General features: G+C 48.5%; 1 protein-coding gene across 5 annotated transcripts in view; it reads left to right on the top strand.

Moving 5' to 3' along the window:
* Positions 1 to 27,109, top strand: part of FBLN1 (fibulin 1) — a 1,130,965-nt gene that overhangs the window by 64,493 nt on the left and 1,039,363 nt on the right. For all 5 annotated transcript variants that reach the window (XR_003943425.1, XR_003943426.1, XR_003943427.1 and 2 more), the window contains exon 2: positions 4,560 to 4,656. Coding sequence is in view for 1 of the 5 variants with exons in the window: in XM_030215291.1 (XP_030071151.1) it covers positions 4,560 to 4,656 (97 nt within the window). In the remaining 4 variants the exon portion in view is untranslated. The remainder of the gene's footprint in view (positions 1 to 4,559; positions 4,657 to 27,109) is intronic.

Below are 27,109 nucleotides of genomic sequence, written 5' to 3'. Positions count from 1 at the left end.
GCGGCAGCGTCTGAGAAAGAAGGGCTTCTCAGACAAGGTCATCACCACTATGCTAAGAGCGAGGAAGCGCTCTACTTCTACTGCTTACGCCAGGGTTTGGCGTACCTTTGCAGCATGGTGTGAAGCAGGCTCACTTTCTCCCTTCACTGCTCCAATTTCTTCAATGTTGGCGTTCCTGCAAGAAGGTCTGGAGAAAGGGCTGTCGCTCAGTTCCCTTAAAGTCCAGGTAGCGGCTCTGGCTTGCTTCAGAGGCCGCTTGAAGGGTGCTTCCCTGACTTCGCAGCCAGATGTGGTGCGCTTTCTCAAGGGAGTTAATCACCTGTGCCCTCCTCTGCACTCAGTGGTGCCTACGTGGAATCTCAACCTGGTGCTAAGAGCCTTGCAGAAGCCGCCTTTTGAACCCTTGTCAAGGGCATCTCTGAAAGACCTGACGTTGAAAGCAGTCTTTTTGGTGGCTATCACTTCAGCCAGAAGAGTTTCCGAGCTCCAGGCACTCTCATGTCGAGAGCCCTTTCTGCAGTTCACTGAGGCAGGAGTGTCTATTCGCACAGTGCCTTCCTTCCTGCCCAAGGTTGTTTCTCGCTTCCATGTGAATCAGCAGCTCTGTCTCCCTTCCTTTCGTAGGGAGGACTACCCAGAGGAATACTCTGCTCTCAAATATCTGGATGTGAGACGAGTCATCATCAGATATTTGGAAGTGACCAATGATTTCCGGAAGTCGGATCATCTGTTTGTCCTGTTTGCAGGTCCTCGTAAGGGTCTGCAGGCTGCTAAGCCTACAGTGGCAAGATGGGTCAAGGAAGCCATTGCAGCGGCTTATGTGGCCGCGGGGAAGGTGACGCCTATCCAGCTGAAGGCTCACTCCACTAGAGCTCAGGCGGCCTCGATGGCAGAGGCCGGGTCCGTCTCCTTGGAGGAGATTTGCAAGGCGGCAACTTGGGCATCGGCCCATACAGTGGGGGAAATAAGTATTTGATCCCTTGCTGATTTTGTAAGTTTGCCCACTGACAAAGACATGAGCAGCCCATAATTGAAGGGTAGGTTATTGGTAACAGTGAGAGATAGCACATCACAAATTAAATCCGGAAAATCACATTGTGGAAAGTATATGAATTTATTTGCATTCTGCAGAGGGAAATAAGTATTTAATCCCTCTGGCAAACAAGACCTAATACTTGGTGGCAAAACCCTTGTTGGCAAGCACAGCGGTCAGACGTCTTCTGTAGTTGATGATGAGGTTTGCACACATGTCAGGAGGAATTTTGGTCCACTCCTCTTTGCAGATCATCTCTAAATCATTAAGAGTTCTGGGCTGTCGCTTGGCAACTCGCAGCTTCAGCTCCCTCCATAAGTTTTCAATGGGATTAAGGTCTGGTGACTGGCTAGGCCACTCCATGACCCTAATGTGCTTCTTCCTGAGCCACTCCTTTGTTGCCTTGGCTGTATGTTTTGGGTCATTGTCGTGCTGGAAGACCCAGCCACGACCCATTTTTAAGGCCCTGGCGGAGGGAAGGAGGTTGTCACTCAGAATTGTACGGTACATGGCCCCATCCATTCTCCCATTGATGCGGTGAAGTAGTCCTGTGCCCTTAGCAGAGAAACACCCCCAAAACATAACATTTCCACCTCCATGCTTGACAGTGGGGACGGTGTTCTTTGGGTCATAGGCAGCATTTCTCTTCCTCCAAACACGGCGAGTTGAGTTCATGCCAAAGAGCTCAATTTTTGTCTCATCTGACCACAGCACCTTCTCCCAATCACTCTCGGCATCATCCAGGTGTTCACTGGCAAACTTCAGACGGGCCGTCACATGTGCCTTCCGGAGCAGGGGGACCTTGCGGGCACTGCAGGATTGCAATCCATTATGTCGTAATGTGTTACCAATGGTTTTCGTGGTGACAGTGGTCCCAGCTGCCTTGAGATCATTGACAAGTTCCCCCCTTGTAGTTGTAGGCTGATTTCTAACCTTCCTCATGATCAAGGATACCCCACGAGGTGAGATTTTGCGTGGCGCCCCAGATCTTTGTCGATTGACAGTCATTTTGTACTTCTTCCATTTTCTTACTATGGCACCAACAGTTGTCTCCTTCTCGCCCAGCGTCTTACTGATGGTTTTGTAGCCCATTCCAGCCTTGTGCAGGTGTATGATCTTGTCCCTGACATCCTTAGACAGCTCCTTGCTCTTGGCCATTTTGTAGAGGTTAGAGTCTGACTGATTCACTGAGTCTGTGGACAGGTGTCTTTCATACAGGTGACCATTGCCGACAGCTGTCTGTCATGCAGGTAACGAGTTGATTTGGAGCATCTACCTGGTCTGTAGGGGCCAGATCTCTTACTGGTTGGTGGGGGATCAAATACTTATTTCCCTCTGCAGAATGCAAATAAATTCATATACTTTCCACAATGTGATTTTCCGGATTTAATTTGTGATGTGCTATCTCTCACTGTTACCAATAACCTACCCTTCAATTATGGGCTGCTCATGTCTTTGTCAGTGGGCAAACTTACAAAATCAGCAAGGGATCAAATACTTATTTCCCCCACTGTACCTTCTCCAGGCATTACCGCTTGACTGTGGCTGCTCGGGCGGAGGCCCGGTTTGGAGCTTCAGTGTTGCAGTCAGGGATTTCTATGTCCCGCCCTGGGTGAGTACTGTTTCGGTACATCCCACCAGTCTATGGATTGATCAGCATGATGATATGGAAGGTAAAATTATGTATCATACCTGATAATTTTCTTTCCATTAATCATAGCTGATCAATCCATAGCCCCTCCCAGATATCTGTATTGTTTATATTCTGGTTGCATTTCAGGTTCAAGTTTAGTCTTCAGTTCCTGTTCAGGAGGACTTCGTGTTCAAGTTTTTCAATGGATTCTTCAAGAGTTGAGACGAATTTGTGTTACAGTGAGCTGCTGCATTCCTCTCCCCTCCGTTTTACGGGGCTGGATTGAGACTTAAATTTTGCCGGCGCTCCCTCCCGCTTCGTGCGGCAGTAGGGCAGCTTTGTACCCCTCCCGCTTCGGCGGTGTTAGGGTCAGTCAGCTCCTCCCGCGGTTGCGGTTGCAGGATAAGCCAGATCCCCCGCATCGGCGGGTGTGGTGTCCCTCCCCCGCTCCGCGGGGATGAGCTGGACGGATTCCCCTCCCCCACTTGTGTGGGGATGAGCTGGGTTAATTCCCCTCCCCCGTTTCGGCGGTGGTGAGCTGGGCAGAGTGTCCCTTTGTGGGTGTAATTCTCTAAGTGCTGAGTCCTGCGGATGGAGCTTGGATATCGACATACTGAGGAGTTTCCGGCAGCACATGACCACATATAGGGAGGCAAAAGGATTGCTCTCTATCTCCACCTGCTGGTAGATGGACACAACCCACCAGTCTATGGATTGATCAGCTATGATTAATGGAAAGAAAATTATCAGGTATGATACATAATTTTACCCTATGCCTGTTTTTTTACACGTATACACCTGTGTCCAATTTTATAAGTAATTTTCCATGTGGAAATGCTTTATAAAGTTACCTCCAATGTAGGCAATTTCCAAAGTCCATTTACTTGGGTAGATCGTCTATATGAAAACTGCCCGCTCTCCTCGCAGGTAAAATTAAGGACTTACAGTTCCTTGAGTTATTCTGACCGCCAACATCTATTGTTTGCTTTGACTGTAGCTACTGCCCACCCTAGAAGCTGCTGCCCCAGGTGACTATCCACTATGCCTAATGGCTAACTGGCTCTGTCTTTGTACGTATCCATTATTAGTTTATGGTTGAATTTGGAATCATTGCTATGTTATAGATACTTTGGTTTGAGATGAAGCTCTAGTCTAAGCCAAGAGAGTTAAAGGTTAACAACCCTGTAATGCATTCTAGAACTTTTAACCCAAGGGTCAGTGTTGGATTATTCTTGTAGATAATATGGAGAACAAGCAAAAAAACGCCCGTTTCTGCAAAAATGAAACAGGCCCTAGGAAGGCTCTCGTCTAAGCAATTTCTTGTCTCTCCCCTGCTCTCCCCTCCATGTCCATCGATTCTCCCCCTGCCCTCCCATCCCATCCATGTCCAACGATTCTCCCCTTCTATCGCATCCCATGCCATCCATGTCCAGCGATTCTCCCCGTCCCTCCACGTCCGATGACTCGCCCTAGCCCCCACCTGCCCCCCTTTTAAGCACCTGCTCACCCTCTTCTCCCACAACAGCCCTCCTTTCCTTCCTGCCACCGTTCCTTTAAAACATTTATTTTACCTGAAATCGCAGCGGCATCAGGGAAAGCAGCAGGCTCGGCTCGCCTCCAGCCTTCCCTTTCCTTCTCTCTCAGTGTCTCGCCCTCCTCTGATGAAAATTTCCTCTTTCCGTGAGGGCGGGACACAGAGGGAAGGGAAGGCTGGAGGCCAGCTGGTTAAGTATACATCATTTGCATACGGTTATGAACCCAGCCAGCCATCCAGGGAGGCAGATTGACCAATTATTATATAGAGATATTGTAGTTCCAGCTGTTTTGGGAATTTATACTTAGTTCTTATTTGAAACGGTTTTGAAAAAACTGTCAATATTTTTTTTCTTGCAGTTTATACAGAAAACTGCTGCACAAATGGATATGAATGGGCCAAACAAGAAAGAGACTGTAAGTCGCTGCCTGTTATTTCAGACTCAAAGGATTGCAGGTATGTGGTTAAAACTGCTTTATATCACAATATATGTTGGCCAGGTGTTCATTTAAGTAAGAGAAACACTACCTATTCATTTGTATAAAGATAAGCTGAAATGTCAGGGCTACATGGATATAGCTGTTCTTTTGCTAAATGTGGGTTAATTATTAGTGGAAGCAAAACACAGTGGTGACTACAAATGAATGAGAAAGTGACCTTTATTAGTATACAGTACATCAATTTCAGACCATTAAGTACGTGAGGACTTGACACGGGCTGTGTTTCAGCACTACTGCCTACTTTAGGAGTACATAAGTTCTAAGATTAAAATGAAATGAGGCTGTCCTAATGTAATAAAAAATTTTAAATAAGTAAAACAGGCGGATGGATGGTCTCTCCACAAGCTCCTGGTCTCATCTGGTGCAGTTCCTATTCTGGTCCTCCTGATTTAGTTGAGCTCTGGGGTGTGCGGCTGTGCGGTGCCGCCTTTAGGGGGGTATACTTGGTCACCCCAGGTCCCTCCCCCACCATTCAACCTTCTCCTGCCTTTCTCCTTCTCCAAGAGGTGGCTCTCCAGATACAAAAACAAACAAACAAAAAGAAATACAGTTAGAGCCAGATGGATTTGACCTGCTTCATTGGTCTTTCACTTGGGTTCAGGAGAGATACTGGTGTCTCCAGTATCAGGGCTATGGAAGGAGAAGATGGATGTCTGCCTGTATTGATATAGGGCTGCTGCCAGTGCTCTGGGTGAGTCTTGCCACTGTTACCGCTGTTGCTGTGATGTGTAGCAGGAATTCTTTTCTCAGCCATTGGGCCAGGCTCACAGCTGAGTGCCGTAAAGCATTTATGTGGGCCTTGCTTCTTTTTTCCTGCGTGAGGTTACTGCCTTTCAAAGCTTTGGCGGCCATTTTGAAGGCACATGAGCGAGGCATGGCAGCATAGAGCACTGTTTTTTCTTGCGGCAGATATTCCTGCACTCTGCAGATGGCGGGAGTTGCTCTTGGGGAAATCCCAATGGTGTTTTGCACCTAGGCGCTGCTTTTGCAGCTAGCTGAGAGCTGACTGGTCGCCACTCCTGCACTAGAGCGATTGGATTTCACATATGGCTTATATGTTAGCCACTGGGACTCTTGTTAGGAAGAGTTTTACTGCAACGCAGTGCACCTTGAGGGGGCGCCCTGAGATAGGGGACTCTGCTGTCTCTTCTTCATGCGTGGCACTGCGCCTAGCAGAATATGCAGGACAGTGAGGGCACACTGTCTGTGGCATGTAAGGTCACCGCCTGTTGCAGGCTGCGTCTGCAATTGGTTTGGTTGGTGGCGGTGGAACCTTTCGGAGCATGCCGTTTATGGGTGGTTTCTTCTAGAATTCCTGGTTAAGGCATCTGTTTTTCCAGGGATCTGTTGGCAGTGCCCTGATGGAGCTCTGATGATGTTTTCCACAATACCCTGTTTAAGAACAACAAACAAAAAAACCCACACATGGACTGTGCTCCCGCTCTCCATTGCAGATATCTGAGAGCCTTGCTTGTTTGTGGATTTTCAGGAGTTCTCCTGAGTGCTGGAGTCAACGCTCTGTCTCACGTTTTTTGGCACCCTCGTGCTAGGGGTTTCGCCATTTCAGTGTTCTCTTGACTGTCTTCCCTGCTGTACCAGGTGTGTCTGGGGCCTTGGTGAGGCCAGGATGGCGCTCACCAGAGGCAGGGCTTCTGATGGTTGGAGGCACACAGGAGTTTCTTTCTGGTAGGCGTTTGACATTCTACCTACAGGTCACAGGTTTTGGTCTGGTTTGGCCTAATATTGAAACCTGTAGCCCTCAGTTCTGTTTGTAGGAGGGCATCATTGGCTTCTTACTCCCTTAACAGCATCAGAACATCTTTACCATACTGGGTCAGACCGAAGGTCCATCAAGCCCAGCATCCTGTTTTCAACAGTGGCCGATCCAGGTTACAAGTACCTGGCAAGATCCCAAGGCAGTACATTACTGGTTATGCAGCTTATCCTAGAAATAAGCAGTGGGTTTTCCCCATGTTCATCTTCAAATTGATTTATGGACTTTTCATTTAGGTAGTTATCTGAACCCTGCTAGGCTAACTGCTTTCAGTGCCTTTCTATGGGCCCCTATTACCTAGGTACCACAAGGTTGGGGGAAAAATGTTGGGTGGCCACTCTCCATCTGTTAGCGCAGGCAGTTCTTCCCTTAGTGGATCAGTTGGTGTTCCTTTTTTGTGCTTCACTTCCTTTGTTGGTTTTCCTCAGCAGCTCAGCTCTCTGGTAGGTACTCTGCTGCTGAGTCGGCCTGTGCCTTCTTTGCCGGGTTTTGGACAGCTAGCGGTTCTTGCAGGGTAGCTTTGAGGTAGCAGCTTGGCTTTCTGGTTACTATAACCAGCTGAGAGTGAGGGCCGAGATCTACAGCTGCCCTGGGATTGGGCATTTGGCAGCTATGGTTTTTTTTTTTCCAGTGCAGTTCCAGATTAACAGATTGGCTTGCTGAGGATTCTCACCAACTGACAGTGAACACCGAGAATCACAGCTTGTGGGTCCTGAACTACTGGAGCTTGCTCTTATTTATTTATTTATTTTTTGTTACATTTGTACCCTACGCTTTCCCACTCATGGCAGGCTCTATGTGGCAGGCAATGGAAGGTTAAGTGACTTGCCCAGAGTCACAAGGAGCTGCCTGTGCCAGGAATTGAACTCAGTTCCTCAGTTCCCCAGGACCAAAGTCCACCACCCTAACCACTAGGCCACTCCTCCACTCCCTGCACTATGGTTTGCACAACTGGATTCTCTTGCACCACATATCTAGGCAGTCAGCCACCCTGGTTGATTCCCCTATGCTATCCTGTCAGCCTATTCTGAGGCTCAGCCTCACCGGCCAATTCTTGCCACTCTCAACATGCAGGCAGCTCTGACTTAGAAGCCTCTTCACTTTCCACAGCCAAGTTCATCTTTTGCAAGCTTCATCAGGATTTCCACTGCATCTGCAACTGCCACTGGACATGCTGTCTGGAGGGGCTCGACTTCAAGCTCCAGTGCTATCATGGCCTTCCATACTGCTTGAGGAAGGGATATCTGGTATCCCCCTCGGGTTCCGGAGTACCAATATGCCTCTCCTGGTACTTGAAGAATGGCTCACATATTCCTCAGTCTGATGGTGCTGGCCATGCTTCAGTGGTGTTGTATGTGGGAGTCCTCCCATTGCATGACAGATTTTTGCTTGGTCTCATTATGCAGGCTCCTGTTCATCTCTCCAACTCAGCAGTAAGGCCTATTGCTCCCCTGTCTCCCTCTCATTCTGAGGGAGTCATTTCAGGGCAGTTCCTTTCTGTACAAGATACGTGTGGGATTAGAGGAGAAGGAGCTATATTCAGAGGATTGTGATGATCCTACCACAATGTGGGTGCTTATTAAGAGTTGCCTTTCTTTATGCCTAAGGCTCTCCAGGTTTTTAATATTTCTTCTTTTGATCCTGCTACACCTGCATTTGCTCATATTAAAATGGCGAGCACTTGTGTTGGACTTTTTTTGTTCGTGCCACAATTGCAACTGTCCCCGGTCATCTTGAGGGGAACAGGGTTTTCCTCTATTTCTTTGGTAGTTCTATAAAAAGAAATTCCTTCCACCTACCTATGGAGTTCAGTGAAGTTGTCCTTTCTTTGTGGCCCTATTGCAATCAGTGGCAGTTTTAGTCCCGCAAGGGGGATTGCTGCCCATACTGCATTTTGTGGAGTTGTGCGGTTTTATGCCCATGTTACATTACCACAGGAGGTTCCTGTGGTTGTTTTCTGTGGAAGCTGTTATCAATATTTTCCGATTGGCTGATTTGAGACTCTTCTATTAAGGTAGTTTGCACTTTTCATTTTTTAATAGCTACCTTTTTGCAGTCCTCAGGATTGATATTCTCTTTCACCAAGAATCAGTTGTGTCCACTACAAGTTTCAGGGTATCGTGGAGTGATACTGGTCATGGCCTTGAGGAGGCCTTTGCTTTTTGGGGCTGATCAGCAAGAGTCACACTCCATTTCGACACAGCCTTTCCTACCTATTCACACTCTGGGTGACACATATATCTTGGACAATTTTCTTGGTGCCAGGTTCTGCATCAGAATCAGTCGGGGTTCCTGGTTGATCTGTCTCTCTTAGATCCTTTCGGACACCACAGACATAGCTGCTGGTTTCAGCACCATGTTCCTCAGACTTCTCAGACGTTCTCTATCTCTTGGCAAGTAAATCTAGAAAGTTGCTGCAGTGGGTCTTGGGTAGGTGCAGCTGATTTGGGGTTATTCCAGGAGTCCAGCAGTCTACTTTTTACTGAATGGCCAGATGTGGACTCGGTTGTAGTATATTTGGCGAGTTCCTGGTTTGTGTGGATTCGGGTGTGTCCTGAATCGATGTCTTGGGCAGTCATAGCTGGGCATTTCCTAGGCTTGCACCACTGGGTGGCTGCTCCACCATAGCACTGTAGTTGGTTCAGCTCTCTTGAGCTGGTGTTTGAGTTGGGTTTAGCGTATTTAATGCAAGATCCTGGTGATGCAAAAACATAGTGTCCTCGTGGGACCAGGCCTGTGCATTCTTTACGTTTGGTTCACCGACACACTTGTCTTGTCAGTACAAGATGATTTTTAGTCTTTACTCCGAGCCTCAGCCCAAGCAGGGGTTTGGAATCCTGGGCTTAGGCCTGTTGACATCCTCCAGATTCCCTAGTGGGTGCAGGTTCTCTTAATTCTTCCTTCTCTTCAGGGGGTTCCTGCCTTTCATCTCTCTTGCCCCTTGTTTTTCCGGCTTATTGAATGTTTGCTGTGTATGTCTCCACTATTGCGCACTGTTCAATGAGCTCTATTGGTGTGATTCCTGATTCCTGGCCTGCTCGAAACCTTGGCAAGTGCTGCGGCTTCCACTGCCATGCTAGCTCGCTGACTCAGAAGGCTTCCACATCCACAATGTTCTGTGGGTAAGCTAATTTGGCTGGTTTCTGGGCATTTTTGGACCGAGCGGTGACAACTTGCGGGGGCGTAAGCCTGTCTGTTTTCCCTGGGGAAACTACGTAGTACGGTGACTTGGTATTCCTTTTGGATAACTCAACTTGGCTGCTGGCATCTTTTGGTATATCGATGCTAGCAGCTTTAGGTTCCCACCCTACTTCAGGACTGCTTTGCTACATCCCACAAGTCTCTGGATTCATCTGCTGCTGAAGCCAAGGAATGAAAAATTATGTTTTTACCTGATAATTTTCTTTTCTTCAGTTGCAGATGAATCCAGAGTCCCACCCTTTGGTTGGAACATCTTTCTGCATTTTACTTTTTAGATGAAAGGTTATACTCATTTTTCATCTTGGACATTCTGGATGTATCATGTTTCCCGGTGGGGAAGGAGAAATGTTCTAATTCTGTTTCTTCTGCTTTGTTATGAGAAATACTGACTGACTAAGGAGCATTCCATTCTATAAGGAGGTGCAATTCAGTGCTTTCTAGCGCCACCTGCTGGTAGATGGACACAACCCACAAGTCTCTGGATTCATCTGCTGCAACTAAAGGAAAGAAAATTATCAGGTAAGACATAATTTTTCGATATTTGAAATTTATATAGATGTACAAAATGTGAAGGTCAATTTTAAATACAAAAGTGTAAAAAAAATCTTTATGAAAATATTAACAAGATATAACTAGACATTAGATGAGAGATTAAAGTTTGCTCATAAAGAACTGGAGCATAACAGTTTGTGACCTGAGAAAGGTGTCAAGCTTGTCCACCCTGAGAATAAGTTAACTGTTTATACTTCAAACATGCTTTACCCCTTTCTACAAAAAACATCCTTTCTACAAAGAAGAGTTGTTGTTTGAAAACCAAAGCTATTTAGGCAAAAATAACTATTCAAAACAAAACAAAGCTAATCACCCAATCATAGATAAGGGCAAACTGGACCAATTGTTTAATAAGGTTCTTGTAAATGTCACTAAAGGCCTGATGCATAAAGCTTACCACGCTGTTAACGTTTGATTTAGACTGGTTTTAGCCTACCCGTAAGATAGGTGCTCGTATACAGGCCCCCCACCCATTGAACTTTTCAGCCTCCTGATCTCCTCACACCTCCCAACCTCCCAGTGACCCCATGTGTTTCCTAACCATCTGCTACAAATCCCTAGTGGTCCCAGTGGTCCCTGAGCCCCCGGAACCCTCTCCTGACTGCCCCTGGTGCCCCCCGCTAAAAGATCCCTGGTGGTCCCAGTGGACCCCGATCCCTCTTCCAGCCCCCCTGAAGCAAGAAAGGCCCTGGTGATCTAGTGGCTTCGAGCCCCCCGTGCCTCCTTCCAGAACCCCCCCCCCCCCAAGCAACAATAGCCCTGGTAGTCCAGTGACACCCTCCTGACTCCCTTGCACCTGAAAAAAGATGCAGAAAAGCGGGAGCAACACCTCCCACCCTCCTGCTTCGGGTGGGCATAGTGCAATATAAGGAGTTTTTCTCCTTATGTGGTGTTTTAGCTCCACCCAGTGCATCCCAGAATGCACTGGGCAGGGGCTGGGTACCGCAATTTTGGAAGAGGCAGTGCTAAGGCAGAAGGGAGGAGGTGTTGCTCCTGCCCAGCTTTTTTTAAGGTAGCAGGGAGGGGAGGGAGGGGTGGTCGCTAGACCACCAGGGTCAGTTGCTGGAGTGAGGGCGGGATGGGGATGTGGTCCACTGGATCACTGAGGAATTTTATCAGGGGGAGGGGGAGCAGGGGTGTGTGTGTGTGGCGGGGTGGGAGGCACTGGGGGTTTGGATTTTGTGTGTGTGGGGGGGGGGGGGTGGAGGTCCGGAGCATTGGAGCTGTCAAATGCATTTGACAACTCGAACTTGCAAACGGCGAGCGATGCACAAAGGGGGATCTGTGCAGTTCATTTGCATGAGATCCCCTTTGTGCATTGCTCGCTGTTTGTGTGTCGCTAAAGTTTACCGAGGCAGCCGTATTTTACAGCTGCCTTTGTGCATTAGAACCTGAGGGATTTATATTCACCTCATACAAGCGATCAAGTGATCTAGATAATTGAATGCCCAAATAATGGGTGAGTTCACCTGAAATGAGAAGTCCATCTCAACAAAGGCAACTGGCAAAATATTTATTGGAATGGCTATTGTTTTTTGATAATTCAACTTAAAACCTGCTGCGAGCGCAACATAATCAAAAAGATCAATAAGGGCAGGGATAGAGTCAAAGGTTTCATAAGAAATATAGAAATGTCATCAGTAAATGTGACAGTTTTAACCCTGGCTTCCCTAATTTCACTCTAGAGATCCTCGGATGTAGTTGAATACCTTGGAACAATGATTAAAAAAAAGAAAGACCAAGTAAAATCAAAGAACATAGTAACATAGTAACATATATATGTTACTATGTTCTCTGATTTTACTTGGTCTTGTCTTGTACCGCAACTCACTGGGAAAAAGTAGAAATCATGCCATTACTAACATTGCAGCTTATGGCTCATGATATAGAGGGGCATTTTCGATATGACTTCTAAGTCCGACTTTGGACGTTTTTCTCTTTTGAAAATGAGCTTCATAGTGTTTTGGTTTTTTTTTTTTCCTTCTAATGGATTGACTTTATTAGGCAATAACATCCCGCTGCCCAATTAGGCTATAAATGTAACAGCAAAACAACAATAAGACCATACGTTGTGCAGGAAAGAACAGTACATAGGGGATTCCCCTCCCATCTCATGGTCTCCCCATCATATTATCTCACTGACCCCATCAGCTAGCATCAATTATAATTAACATTCCAATGCTGTAATCATTTTTAGTAATTCAAAACTATAGAATTTGGGCCTCCTAATACACCACTTCCTCAATCCCCTTACCTCCTTCATTACCCACCCTTATATAAAGTATTCGTGTTCGCACATTCCACACGTATCTACCTGTCCCGTCAACTTCCCAGGCAGCCTGGACTCTTATGACCACCTGAGACCATCAACGGCAGTGTAGTAGACTCTGCTTCTTATCTTTTTCCCTATCCCCCTCCCGCCCCCCCCATTCCTAATTCATATCTACCCCCTTCCCAGTGGTGTGCTGGAGCCGGCTCGCACCGGCTCGCAAGAGCCGGTTGTTAAATTTTCTTCCGGCTTGCGAGCCGGTTGTTGAAAATAGCGAGCCGGCTCTGGCTCTCCTCCCTCCCTCCTCCCTCCCTCCCTCCGGATCCGCCTCACCGCCTGCTTGTTTTTTGAATTCTTCGGGGCAGGCAATCTTGCCTGCCCGCTTCCAGCGCTGACTGTCCTCCCTTGCCGATTCGCGCTTTAAAAATGGCCGCCGAGACTTCGGCAGCAGAATCGGCAGCAGAATCGGATACTGGGCCAGCATGATCAGAAAAACAGTCACCAGACAACAAAGGTAGAAAAAAAATCATTTTATTTTCATTATAGTGTTTGGAATATGTTCACTTTGAGAATCAGGTGCTCAGCATTAAAAGTTTATATTTATTTACTTATTTATGGCATTTTATCCCACATTAAACATGAATTAGATTGGAACCTGGGATCATTAAATTTTTTTTTCCTGGAGAGAGTAATGCATTGCCCCCCCCCCCCCCCCCCACGGCTATAGCCAGCTCTGCAATTTTGGGGGGGCGCAGAGGTGGATGGGGGGGGGGCGCAGAGGTGGACGGGGGGGGGGGCCCAGTGGTGGACGGGGGGCACCGAGGTGGACCGGAGAGAGAGCCTGTTGTTAAAAATTTACCAGCACGCCACTGCCCCTTCCCCATACCTTCCTGCCTTATCCACCTTGTCCTGTTAACAAACATTATCCTGTCGGTCTGACGCTCCCCACGGAAGAGTATTTAAAACTTCACTCCGCGCTCTAGGAGATACTTGATTTAGATAAGGCCCCCCACACTGCTAGGAATTTCTGTTGCTGCTTAGGCGAGTGTCGTGCCCCTCGGGATTCCCATAACATAAGCTGGTGAATTTTGTTTCTCCAGTACCAATAGGAGGGAGGTTTGTCCAAAACCCACTATACATGACTTGCTTAAAAACATCCTTTGAGCTTGAGTTCCTACCCTCCATTGATTGGTAGCACTATATAGCATCTTTTCAAATGTAAGGTTTACTTGATACATTTTAAGATGGCCGACAGGTAAGGAGCTCCTGAGATCCAGAAGGAATGGACCTACCTGGACTGTCCAACGCTGCTCCCAATCAGACTAAAGTGGACCGGAACTAGACCGGAGCCGATCCAGGGCCGATTGGAGAGCCGTGGCGACATCACTGGGCTCCAGCACCAGCGAACAAACCCGGGACAAGTCGAGGAGGTCTGTTTGCTGGTCGCCTCGTGGCTGAGACGCATCCTTGGCCGGACAGGCCCACCCACCCACCTGAGCCCGACCGGGTCAGCCCGACCCATCTAGGCCAGACCGGAACCTGACTGGAGCCTGTCCGGAGCCGACTGAGGGCTCCCCGGACCGGGACGACATCTCAGCACTCCAAACGAGAGGTCCTGAGATCTTCAAGTTGCAAGCCGACCTTGTGGCCCAGTACATCAGACCCGAATGGCGAACAGCCGAGGCCGCCCTTACTGGTGACCCGCCGTGACCCGGTGCACCCGACGGAGAGTCCGGGAGCGAGACCGAGCACGACTTTTGCCAGTCAGGTGAGTTGGGCAGGGGATCTCCCGACTGAAAAAAGAAAAAAAAAAAAAAAAAGAGCACGAATCCGCTCCTTCTGCCCAACGCTGTGAGACAGCCAGCGAAGCCGACTGCAGAACTGCTGGAGCCGGCGAAGAAAAGGAGCCGGCACGGAGGAAGAGCCCCAAGTGGTTGTCCAGGCCTGCCGAACCCACCGGACCTGCCGCGAGGCGGGGCTGACCGGGACCTACACCAGCGCACAGCGGGTGGCTCGCGCTGACGATCTGAGCTCACGACTGCAGGTGAGGGACCCAGCGGGCTAGCAGGCGCTCGGCCTCAGTAGGCGATTCCCACGGACAGAGATCCCGACACCGAGACCCGACGGTAGAGTCGGAGCCGCCGACCGCCTTCGACCCACCGATTTAACAGGAATATAAAGCTGCTGCCGTTGCGGATGAAATGCACATGACTCTGCCAGCTCTGCCAGCTTGCTCTTGACTTCGATTTTGATAATGCCTGAACGCTTCTAATTTTGCTTTGTTGCTTGCTTCTGATTTTGCTTCTGATTCTGCTTTGTCGCCTGCGTTTGATTTTGCTTTGATTTTGCTTATCGTCTGCTTTTGATTTTGCTTTTGCTTTTGCTTTTCATTTTGCTTTGTTGCCTGCTTTTGATTTTGCTTTTGATTTGAATTTTGCTTTGTCGCCTACTTTTGATTTTGCTTTTAATTTTGCCTGTCGCCTGCTTTTGATCCTACCTCACTGCATCCTGCTTCATTACCTGCTTTGACTGTTTACCGAATGATTAAAGGGAGGCGAAGAGCAAGGGAGACGCATAACCTACCGGGGTCAGACGGGACCCAGCGGTGACCTCGTGGATGGGATAAGGCGTAACAGAACCGTAAAAACCAAAATAACTGCTTGCTTGCTTGGCTTTGCTCTGCCTTAACATAATGCTTATAGCCCGATCTAAAAGTTTATACCCTGCATTACTTGCCTAAACAGAAGGCCTTAATTTAATTGCCTTCAACTCAATTCAAAAGTTTTACTCTGCATTACTTGCTTCAAACACAAGACTTTAACCTAATTTAACTTAGTTTAACTTCTCTAGCTTGATTTAAAAGGCTATACTCTGCACCGCTTGCTCTAAATAGAAGGCTTTAATTTAATTGCCCAACAGATCTAAAAGTTTATAACCTGCGCTGCTGGCTTTAAATAGAAGGCTTATCTATTTATTTGCTATCAGCTCGATTCTTAAGTTTACATCTGCACAGCTTGCAATACACAGAAAGCTCTTACTTTTACTGTTTCCAGGACGATCCAAATGCTTATAATCTGTATTGCTTGCTTTAAACAGAAAACTTCAACTGCATGCACCACCTTCAACCTGGATTTAAAAGTCCAGAATATGCTCTACTCACGTGAGTGCTAACCAGCCGTATATTTACCACAGAGCCCGAACACAGACATGAACATCAATGAAACACTCCTAACCATTCATTATCTCACCCTACTCACATACACAACTACAACCCTCAACCCAGATAACATCTACACCTTAAATCACAAACCACACAGCACTCACATACACACTATGCCCATCCTACAGAACACCCATAATAACCTACCCATGACACGCCAACCATACGTACAACCTACCAACAACTCGCCATACCAAAGACACAACAACCAACCAAAAAGAAAAATCTCTGAACATGAACACCACCAACGAAAAGAGGAAAACAACAACAATATCGACCTCAACCACCGAAGAAACAGGCAACTAATCAAAATAAACACATCGAACCCCCCTACAGAACCACATCGCTCAATCCAACTAGGATACATCAATGCTAGATCAGCAGTAAGCAATTCAGTAGACATATTAGACTGGATAACTACAGACAACTTAGACCTACTATTTATTACAGAAACTTGGTTCCACAGCCCTACAGACCCAGCCATCCTAGAAGCATGCCCACAAGAATACAAAATCACCCACTGGACAAGGAGTGGAAAAAGAGGGGGTGGAATAGCCATAATTTACAAACCAGAATTCACCATTACAACCACAGGGGAATCGACCTCACCACAACTTGAAATTGCATCGACAAGAATAAATCACCCAAACCTAATAGGACACCTCAATACAATCCTATTCTACAGACCACCAGGAAAATGGCAAGACGCCCAAACACAACTCACGGACTTCATCTCGAATACATGTATATCTGCCACAAACATACTTATAATAGGAGACATCAATCTACACCTTGAAGATGACACCACAACAAGCACACGAGAATGCAAAGAATTTCTAAAACTCTGGGATCTACATGTACCCTACACGCAACCAACACACGAAAAAGGACATACACTGGACATCATAACACACAAATTCGACCCGGACTCAACTATCACAATTACCAACACAAGATGGACACCTACATTATGGTCGGACCACCATAAAGCAAATGTCTCCCTCATCTGGCGAAAAACACACTTAAACACAATCAATAAACATGAGCGAACAACTTACACCACGAGAGGAAAAATAGACCCAACAACATTTTGGCAACAGATTTACCAGAACGAATGGACAACCAGCGCTGACACCATCCAATTCCTCCAAGAATGGGACACCCTATGCACAACAACACTAGACAAAATTGCCCCAACCCAAACCAGAACATCACATAGAAAAATATCAAACCCATGGTTCACTGAAGAGCTGAAAAAGCTTAAAACACAAGTCAGGAAACTAGAACGAGCATGGAATAAAAGAAGAGACGAACAAACACTAAACGCTTGGAAACTACTTCGGAGGAAGTACAAATATACCATAAAACAGACCAAAAGACTACACTACAAGACAATAATAGGTCCAAACTACAAAGATACACATAAACTATTCCATCTCGTGAATAAACTGCTAGACACCACACCAGTCACAAACAACAACAAAGATATACCTGACGTTGACAACCTCGCGAAATACTTCAAGGAGAAAATTATACAATTAAGACTCCAAATACCCCCCAGCCCTACTGAATATGCCACATCTAGATTGTCTAGACCCAGAAGACGGAATATACCCAGCAGACAGAACTTGGACCGAATTCGAACTATTATCAGAAGACCTTACCTCGGAAACACTGAGAAGATATGCCAAATCCCACTGCAAACTAGACTCTTGCCCAAGTAACCTCATGAAATCAGCTCCTCAACAATTCATAATAGACCTAACAAACCACGTAAACTTCATGCTACAAAATGGACTTTTCCCAAAAGAAAAAGGAAAAATTTTACTCACCCCTATACCCAAAGACACAAAGAAAAGCGCAAGGGAAATAACCAACTACAGACCAGTAGCGTCCATACCACTAATAACCAAAATAACCGAAGGAGTGGTTACTAAACAACTCACTAACTATTTAAACAAATACTCAATACTGCATGATGCCGAATCAGGATTCCGATCGAATCACAGCACAGAAACAGTACTAATCACCCTCATGTCTAAATTCAAACAAATGATTGCAACAGGTAACAATATACTCCTCCTACAATTTGATATGTCTAGTGCTTTCAACATGGTAGACCACGAAATCCTCCTACACATACTTGAATATTTTGGTATGGGAGGAAATGTCCTAAACTGGTTCAAGGGGTTCTTAACCCAACGTTCGTACCAAGTCACATCAAATTCAGCCACGTCGGCTGCATGGACACCTGAATGTGGAGTACCACAAGGATCACCTCTATCACCAACCATCTTCAACCTAATGATGACCCCCTTGGCTAAACTCCTATCAAACCATAACCTTAACCCATATATCTACGCCGACGATGTAACAATATACATCCCTTTCAAACAAGACATCAAAGAAATCTTCAATGAAATCAACCAAAGTCTACGCATCATGAACATCTGGGCAGATACATTCCGTTTGAAACTAAACGCAGAAAAAACTCAATGCCTGATACTGACCTCCCAATACAACACAAAGGAATTCATCGCTATAAATACACCTAACATAAACCTTCCAATCTCAGAAACGCTAAAAATCCTTGGAGTTACTATTGACCGCCACCTAACACTCGAAACCCATGCAAACAACACAACCAAAAAGATGTTCTATTGCGTGTGGAAACTGAAAAGAATAAGACAATTCTTCCCAAGATCCGTCTTCCGTAGCCTAGTACAATCCCTCGTACTCAGCCACCTGGATTACTGCAACTCACTGTACGCAGGCTGCAAAGAGCAAATCCTGAGGAAACTTCAAACAGCCCAGAATACAGCAGCCAGACTTATTTTCGGACTACCAAAATATGAAAGTGCAAAACCCTTGCGAAAGAAGCTACACTGGCTCCCACTCAAAGAACGCATTACTTTCAAAGTATGCACATTAGTCCACAAAATCATTCACGGAGAAGCCCCAGCCTACATGTCTGATTTAATAGACTTACCACCCAGAAACGCTAAGAGATCATCCCGAACTTTCCTCAACCTCCACTTCCCTAACTGTAAGGGCCTGAAATACAAGACGTTACACGCAACGACCTTTCCTTACATGAGCACGCAGTACTGGAACAAATTGCCATGGAACCTGAAAACGATCCATGAACAAACCAACTTCCGCAAGGCATTGAAGACACATCTTTTTGAGAAAATTTACGGAAAGAACCAAAACACACAAAGTTCACACTCACTGTTCAGAAACACATTAAAACATCCACTTATGAACCCTTAACCCTTAATCTCACCACACTCACACCTCTACTCACAGAAAAAATGTACACCACATGCTTCATATAATGCCTCTAATTTCCTGTCTCTCTCCTCCTACTGTCCTATTGTTCTTCCCAATTGATTGATTCATTATGATTTTGATTTCTTTTCGTCAACTCTCCCTAATGTAATCCATAACCTGAATTTTTTTAACAAATTGTATTTCCACTATTCATAATATATTGTAAGCCACACCGAGCCCGCAAAAAGGTGGGAAAATGTGGGATACAAATGCAATAAATAAAATAAATAAATAAATAAACCGAGCACTGCTCTAAAAAAACCAGGAGAGTGCCGACCAAAACATCTTGATATATCTACATTGCCATAGACAATGCACGAATGTAGCTCTCTCCTGATTACATTTTTGACAAGTGTCGGACCTCACTATGCCCGCATGATATGCCCTTATTTGTGTAAAATAGGTTCTCCGAGGACAAGCAGGCTGCTTGTTCTCATGACTAGGTTGACGTCCACGGCAGCCCCCACCAACCGGAACAAAAACTTTGCGGGCGGTCCCGCACACAGGGCACGCCCACCGCGCATGCGCGGCCGTCTTCCCGCCCGTGCGCGACCGTTCCCGCTCAGTCTTTTCTTTTCCGCGCTGGAGAGAGCCGTGTTCGTCTCTCTCTCTCTGTCAGCCCCGGAAACCGGATCGCGCCTTCGACGCAAATTTTTCTTTTTCTTTGTTGTTTCTTTAGTTTTGTTTTCCTTTTCAAAAAAAAACCCAAACAAACAAACTTTGTTTATCTCCCCTCGTACGTCTAGCGGGGGGCGCCTCGTTGCGGCCTTGTGGCCACGCGGTCGATTTATTTTTCGGGTGTGCTTTTTACCGCCACCATCGACGACTTTGACTTTGCCGACGCGATTTTTCCGTCGATGTCCTCGAAGGTCCCGAGTGGATTTAAGAAGTGTGGTCGGTGCGGCCGGCATATCTCGCAGACCGACACTCACACTTGGTGCCTCCAGTGCCTCGGGCCGGAGCACGATACCAAGACGTGCACCTTGTGTCTCGGTTTACGAAAACGGACACAGGTGGCGAGGCAAGTTCTACGGGACCGTCTTTTTGGAACTTGCGCCGGCCCTTCGACGGCATCGGTGTCGACGGCCGGATATTCGGTACCGATGTCGACGAAATCGGCACCGACGGCACCAACCCCAGGAGCACAGGTTCCGTTGGCCCGCCGGTCTTCCGGAGATAGCAGGGGTGAGTGGCCACGCGGGCAATCGGCCCTGGTCACTCCCTCTACCCAGGGCCATCGGGACCGAACCCTGTCGGACCCGATCCCTCGAGGCCGAGGGGGATCTACCTCCTCCTCTTCGGTACCGCCGAGCGCCGATGACGGGCACCGGAAGAAAGCCAAAAAGCACCGTCATCGGTTGCCCACGGCGCATGTGGCTACCAGCTCGGGCTCCAAGGATGACTCGACGCCGAGGAAGCGACAGGGCCGGGAGGAGCGTTCCCCCTCGGTGGTAGAGGTATCGCTGGGTCAGGGCACGGGCACTTCGGTGCCGTCTCCTGGACCCGAGCAGATTCTGGCACCGGCACCCCCACCGGCCCCCTCGCCTTTCTTGACAGCGGGCCTTGACGAGTGCCTCCGAGCCATCCTTCTGGGGATCCTGGAAGGGCTGATGCGCCAGACTGTGCCGGTGCGGGGGGTGCTTGCGCCCCCGCGCCGTTGATGGAGGCGCCAGCGTGCTCTAGCCCGGTGCCGAGGCCTTCGACGCCCACGCTGCTTGCGGCGCCGGTCTCGACCGCCACGCAGGTGGAGTCCCCGTCGATGTCGATGGAGGGAGCTTCATCCCCGCCGGCGCGGGAGTCCACCGCTCGACGACGCCACCGAGGACTCAGTGCCTTGAAGTCGAGCCGGGCCCGGTTGAGGTCTGAGCTACAGGAGCTCAGGTCCGATACCGAGGAAGAGGCCTCGTGGGGGGAGGAGGAGGACCCCAGATATTTCTCCTCAGAGGAGTCTGTGGGCCTTCCCTCCGACCCCACTCCCTCACTGGAGAGGAAGCTCTCGCCACCTGAGAGCCTCTCCTTTGCCTCCTTCGTCAGGGATATGTCTATCTGCATTCCCTTTCCCGTGGTCTCTGTGGATGAGCCGAGGGCTGAGATGCTCGAGGTCCTCGACTATCCATCACCACCTAGAGAGTCCTCCACGGTACCGTTGCACAATGTCCTCAAAGAGACACTGCTTCGGAACTGGTTGAGACCTTTATCTAATCCCACCATCCCCAAGAAAGCGGAGTCCCAATACAGGATCCACTCAGAGTTAATGCGGCCTCAATTGCCTCATGACTCAGCGGTCGTGGACTCTGCTCTCAAGAGGGCACGGAGTTCGAGGGATACCGCTTCGGCGCCCCCGGGGCGGGAGTCTCGCACTCTGGACTCGTTTGGGAGGAAAGCCTATCAATCTTCAATGCTCGTGACCCGCATCCAATCCTACCAGCTCTACACGAGCATACACATGCGGAATAATGTGAAGCAACTGGCGGACCTGGTCGACAAGCTCCCCCCGGAGCAGTCCAGGCCTTTTCAGGAGGTGGTCAGGCAGCTGAAGGCGTGCAGAAAGTTCCTGTCCAGGGGTATTTATGACACCTGTGATGTGGCATCTCGAGCTGCGGCCCAAGGTATAGTGATGCGCAGACTCTCATGGCTGCGTGCCTCTGACCTGGACAACCGCACCCAGCAGCGGCTGGCCGATGTCCCTTGCTGGGGGGATAATATTTTTGGTGAGAAGGTCGAGCAGTTGGTGGACCAACTACACCAGCGGGAAACCACCCTCGACAAGCTCTCCCACCGGGCGCCTTCAGCATCCACCTCAGCAGGTGGACGTTTTTCCTGGGCCAGGCAGGCTGCGCCCTACGCCTACAACAAGCGTAGGTACACCCAGCTGGCCCGAAGGCCTCATCAGGCACAGGGACAGTCCCAGCGTGCTCGTTCCCGTCAACAGCGTGCGCCTAAGCAGCCCCCTGCGCCTTCACAGCAAAAACCGGGGACGGGTTTTTGACTGGATCCATGGGGAACATAGCCGCCATCAAAGTGTCCGTACCGGACGATCTGCCAGTCGGGGGGAGGTTAAAATTTTTTCACCAAAGGTGGCCTCTAATAACCTCCGACCAGTGGGTTCTCCAAATAGTGCGGTGCGGATACACCCTGAATTTGGCCTCCCCTCCACCAAATTGTCCTCCGGGAGCCCAATCCTTCAGCTCCCATCACAAGCAGGTACTTGCAGAGGAACTCTCCGCCCTTCTCAGCGCCAATGCGGTCGAGCCCGTGCCACCCGGGCAGGAAGGGCAGGGATTCTATTCCAGGTACTTCCTTGTGGAAAAGAAAACAGGGGGGATGCGCCCCATCCTAGACCTGAGAGGCCTGAACAAATACCTGGTCAAAGAGAAGTTCAGGATGCTTTCCTTGGGCACCCTTCTACCAATGATTCAGAAAAACGACAGCTCACAGACAGTATCTCAGATTCCGCCTGGGGACACGGCACTCAGTATTGTGTGCTGCCCTTTGGGCTCGCCTCTGCCCCACGGGTATTCACGAAGTGCCTCGTGGAGGTCGCGGCGTATCTACGCAAGCTGGGAGTGCACGTGTTCCCATATCTCGACGATTGGCTGGTCAAGAACACCTCGGAGGCAGGAGCTCTCCGGTCCATACAGTGCACTATTCACCTCCTGGAGCTGCTGGGGTTTGTGATAAATTACCCAAAGTCCCATCTCCAGCCAGTCCAATCTCTGGAAATCATAGGAGCTCTGCTGAATTCACAGACGGCTCAGGCCTTTCTTCCCGAAGCGAGGGCCCACAACCTCCTGTCCCTCGCTTCCCAGACTAGAGCGTCTCAGCAGGTCACAGCTCGGCAGATGTTGAGACTCCTAGGTCATATGGCCTCCACAGTTCATGTGTCTCCCATGGCTCGTCTTCACATGAGATCAGCTCAATGGACCCTAGCTTCCCAGTGGTGCCAGGCCACCGGGATTCTAGAAGATGTCATCCGCCTGTCCCTCAGTTGCCGCAATTCGCTGCACTGGTGGACACTTCGGACCAATTTGACCCTGGGACGTCCATTCCAAATTCCGCAGCCCACGAAAGTGCTGACGATGGATGCATCTCGCCTGGGGTGGGGAGCTCATGTCGATGGGCTTCACACCCAGGGACTGTGGTCCCTCCAGGAACAAGATCTTCAGATCAACCTCCTGGAGCTCCGAGTGGTCTGGAACACACTGAAGGCCTTCAGAGATCGGCTGTCCTATCAAATTATCCAAATTCGGACAGACAATCAGGTTGCAATGTATTACATCAACAAGCAGGGGGGCACCGGATCTTGCCCCCTGTGTCAGGAAGCCGTCTGGATGTGGCGTTGGGCCTGCCAGTTCGGCATGCTTCTTCAAGCCACATACCTGGGAGGTGTAAACAACAGTCTGGCCGACAGACTGAGCAGAGTCATGCAACCGCACGAGTGGTCGCTCCATTCCAGAGTGGTACGCAAGATCTTCCGAGAGTGGGGCACCCCCTCGGTGGACCTTTTCGCCTCTCAGACCAACCACAAGCTGCCTCTGTTCTGTTCCAGACTACAGGCACACGGCAGACTAGCGTCGGATGCCTTTCTCCTCCATTGGGGGACCGGCCTCCTGTATGCTTATCCTCCCATACCTTTGGTGGGGAAGACCTTACTGAAGCTCAAGCAAGACCACGGCACCATGATTCTGATAGCACCTTTTTGGCCCCGCCAGATCTGGTTCCCTCTTCTTCTGGAGTTGTCCTCCAAAGAACCGTGGAGATTGGAGTGTTTTCCGACTCTCATTTTTCAGAACGACGGAGCGCTTCTGCACCCCAACCTTCAGTCTCTGGCTCTCACGGCCTGGATGTTGAGGGCGTAGACTTTGCTTCATTGGGTCTGTCTGAGGGTGTCTCCCATGTCTTGCTTGCCTCTAGAAAGGATTCCACTAAAAAGAGTTACTTTTTCAAGTGGAGGAGGTTTGTTGTTTGGTGTGAGAGCAAGGCCCTAGAACCTCGTTCTTGTCCTGCACAGAACCTGCTTGAATACCTTCTGCACTTATCAGAGTCTGGCCTCAAGACCAACTCAGTAAGGAATCACCTTAGTGCGATTAGTGCTTACCATCATCGTGTAGAGGGTAAAGCCATCTCTGGAGAGCCTTTAGTCGTTCGATTCATGAGAGGCTTGCTTTTGTCAAAGCCCCCTGTCAAGCCTCCTGCAGTGTCATGGGATCTCAACGTTGTCCTCACCCAGCTGATGAAACCTCCTTTTGAGCCACTGAATTCATGCCATCTGAAGTACTTGACCTGGAAGGTCATTTTCTTGGTGGCAGTTACTTCAGCTCGTAGAGTCAGTGAGCTTCAAGCCCTGGTAGCTCATGCTCCGTATACTAAATTTCATCGTAACAGAGTAGTGCTCCGCACTCACCCTAAGTTTCTGCCAAAGGTGGTGTCGGAGTTCCATCTTAACCAGTCAATTGTCTTGCCAACATTTTTTCCCTGTTCTCATTCCTGCCCTGCTGAACGTCAGCTGCACACATTGGACTGCAAAAGAGCATTGGCCTTCTATCTGGAGCGGACACAGCCCAACAGACAGTCCCGCCCAATTGTTTGTTTCTTTTGATCCCAACAGGAGGGGAGTGGCTGTGGGGAAACGCACCATCTCCAATTGGCTAGCAGATTGCATTTCCTTCACTTACGCCCAGGCTGGGCTGACTCTTGAGGGTCATGTCACGGCTCATAGTGTCAGAGCCATGGCAGCGTCTGTGGCCCACTTGAAGTCAGCCACTATTGAAGAGATTTGCAAAGCTGCGACGTGGTCATCTGTCCACACATTCACATCTCATTACTGCCTGCAGCAGGATACCCGACGCGACAGTCGGTTTGGGCAGTCGGTGCTGCAGAATCTGTTCGGGGTTTAAATCCAACTCCACCCTCCAGGACCTGAATTTATTCCGGTCAGGCCGCACTCTCAGTTAGTTGTTCTTCGTAGGTCAATTTCTGTTATACCCTCGCCGTTGCGAGGTTCAATTGACCTGGGTTCTTGTTTTGAGTGAGCCTGAGAGCTAGGGATACCACAGTCGTGAGAACAAGCAGCCTGCTTGTCCTCGGAGAAAGCGAATGATACATACCTGTAGCAGGTGTTCTCCGAGGACAGCAGGCTGATTGTTCTCACCTACCCTCCCTCCTCCCCTTTGGAGTTGCGTTTTTTTCCTCATTCCTTTGCTTGTCATTCAACTGAGCGGGAACGGTCGCGCACGGGCGGGAAGACGGCCGCGCATGTGCGGTGGGCGTGCCCTGTGTGCGGGACCGCCCGCAAAGTTTTTGTTCCGGTTGGTGGGGGCTGCCGTGGACGTCAACCCAGTCGTGAGAACTATCAGCCTGCTGACCTCGGAGAACACCTGCTACAGGTATGTATCATTCGCTCTCTGTGTACCACTCTGAACTGGCATTCCTGAAGTTCCACACTATACACAATTCTTGTCACTCCCACCAACGAGGTCAATAATATATGTGCCTCCTGTCTCCATCTCAGTGCTACCTATTGTAGATTTCTTGGGGGTTGGCGTTTCTCTAGCTCTTTATGAAACCAGGACACTGAGACTTGCCCCACCACATCCCCCTTTAAAAAATCTCTAATTGCTCTGCCAAAATCCAACAAGAGGCTGTCCTGTGGTAATGCGCGTATATAATGGGCCAGCTGACAATATGCCATATTTGCTGCTAGACCGCTCGAGCATTGTTGCATAAAATCATTTCGTGATATTAATTTCCCATCTGCCTGGAGAAGATGTTCAAGCAGTGTTATCCCCTGCCATTGGAGTCTGCGAAATATTGCATTCTCTCCCCCCGGTGTGAAATCAGCATTTCCCTGTAGCAGTAACAGCACACTACTGAGCGGATTCTGTCCCCAAGATAAAAGCAGCTCGCGCCACAAATACCATAAGGGCTTGAGTAATATACTATATTGTATTCTGTCTGGAAGTTGTCTATGTGGAACATGCAACAGATAATTTAGATGCCATGGGCTAAAATGTGCCTTTTCCATATCCAAATCAGTATACTTATCTGTTCCCAGGATCCAGTCTCTCAAATGCCGTAGCAGACATGCCTGATTATAAAGGCGTAGGTCCGGCAGTCCTAAGCCTCCTTTATTTTGCGCCCCCACCAGATGCTGCCATTTTAATTTTGATTTCTTCCCTGCCCAACAAAATCGTATTACTACCCTTCGAAGGGCCACCAAATCCCGCCTCAAGAGACGTATAGGGAGAGACTGCAAGACATATAACCACCGTGGGAAGATGATCATACGATAAAGATGAATCCTTCTCAAAAGAGTCAAAGGGAGTGCCGCCCAATCTAACAATTGATGTTTCATGTCCCTGAGAAGTTTAGATACATTGAGCTCATATACATGAGCCGTATGCTTTGGCAATTGGCTACCTAAGTATCGAAATGCCCCTTGGGCCCAACGTAGGGGAAAAGCATCTCCCCATTCATTCCGAAGTGCTTCAGTACTGGCTAGTGCTTCTGATTTTAACAGATTTAATTTAAATCCCGAGAAGTCACCGTATTCTGTTAAACTTTCCATGAGGTATGGTAGAGAATGATGAGGATTTGTTATCAAGACCAACAGGTCATCCGCAAAGGCAGCGGTCTTAAATCCATATCTCTAACTGTTACCCCTTGAATATCAACATTACTTTGAAGTTCTCTTAACAATGGATCGAGTGTAAGAACAAAAATTAATGGTGATAGGGGGCACCCCTGTCTTGTTCCTCTCTGCATAGGGAACCACTCTGATAGCATGCCATTGGCAAAGATCTGGGCCTTGGGTTCTTTGTACAAGGTTTGTATTGCCCGGCTAAAAAATCCCGTAATACCATACGTTTTTAATACTTCGAAAAGGAACCCCCAATCCACCCTGTCAAACGCCTTTTCTGCGCTGAAGCTTATTAAAAGTGCCGGCGTTTGTTCTTGACGTACCACTTCTAGTGCCGTCAGTATCCTCCGCATGTTCTTGGCAATTGCTCTTCCACTGACGAATCCTACCTGTGGTTCCAATACCAGGGAAGAAATACTCC

Source organism: Microcaecilia unicolor, chromosome 9 (genome assembly GCF_901765095.1).
Source record: "Microcaecilia unicolor chromosome 9, aMicUni1.1, whole genome shotgun sequence".
Classification (NCBI taxonomy): domain Eukaryota; kingdom Metazoa; phylum Chordata; class Amphibia; order Gymnophiona; family Siphonopidae; genus Microcaecilia; species Microcaecilia unicolor.
Note: the sequence above shows the minus strand (reverse complement) of the source record. Positions and strands in the feature narration are given on the sequence as shown.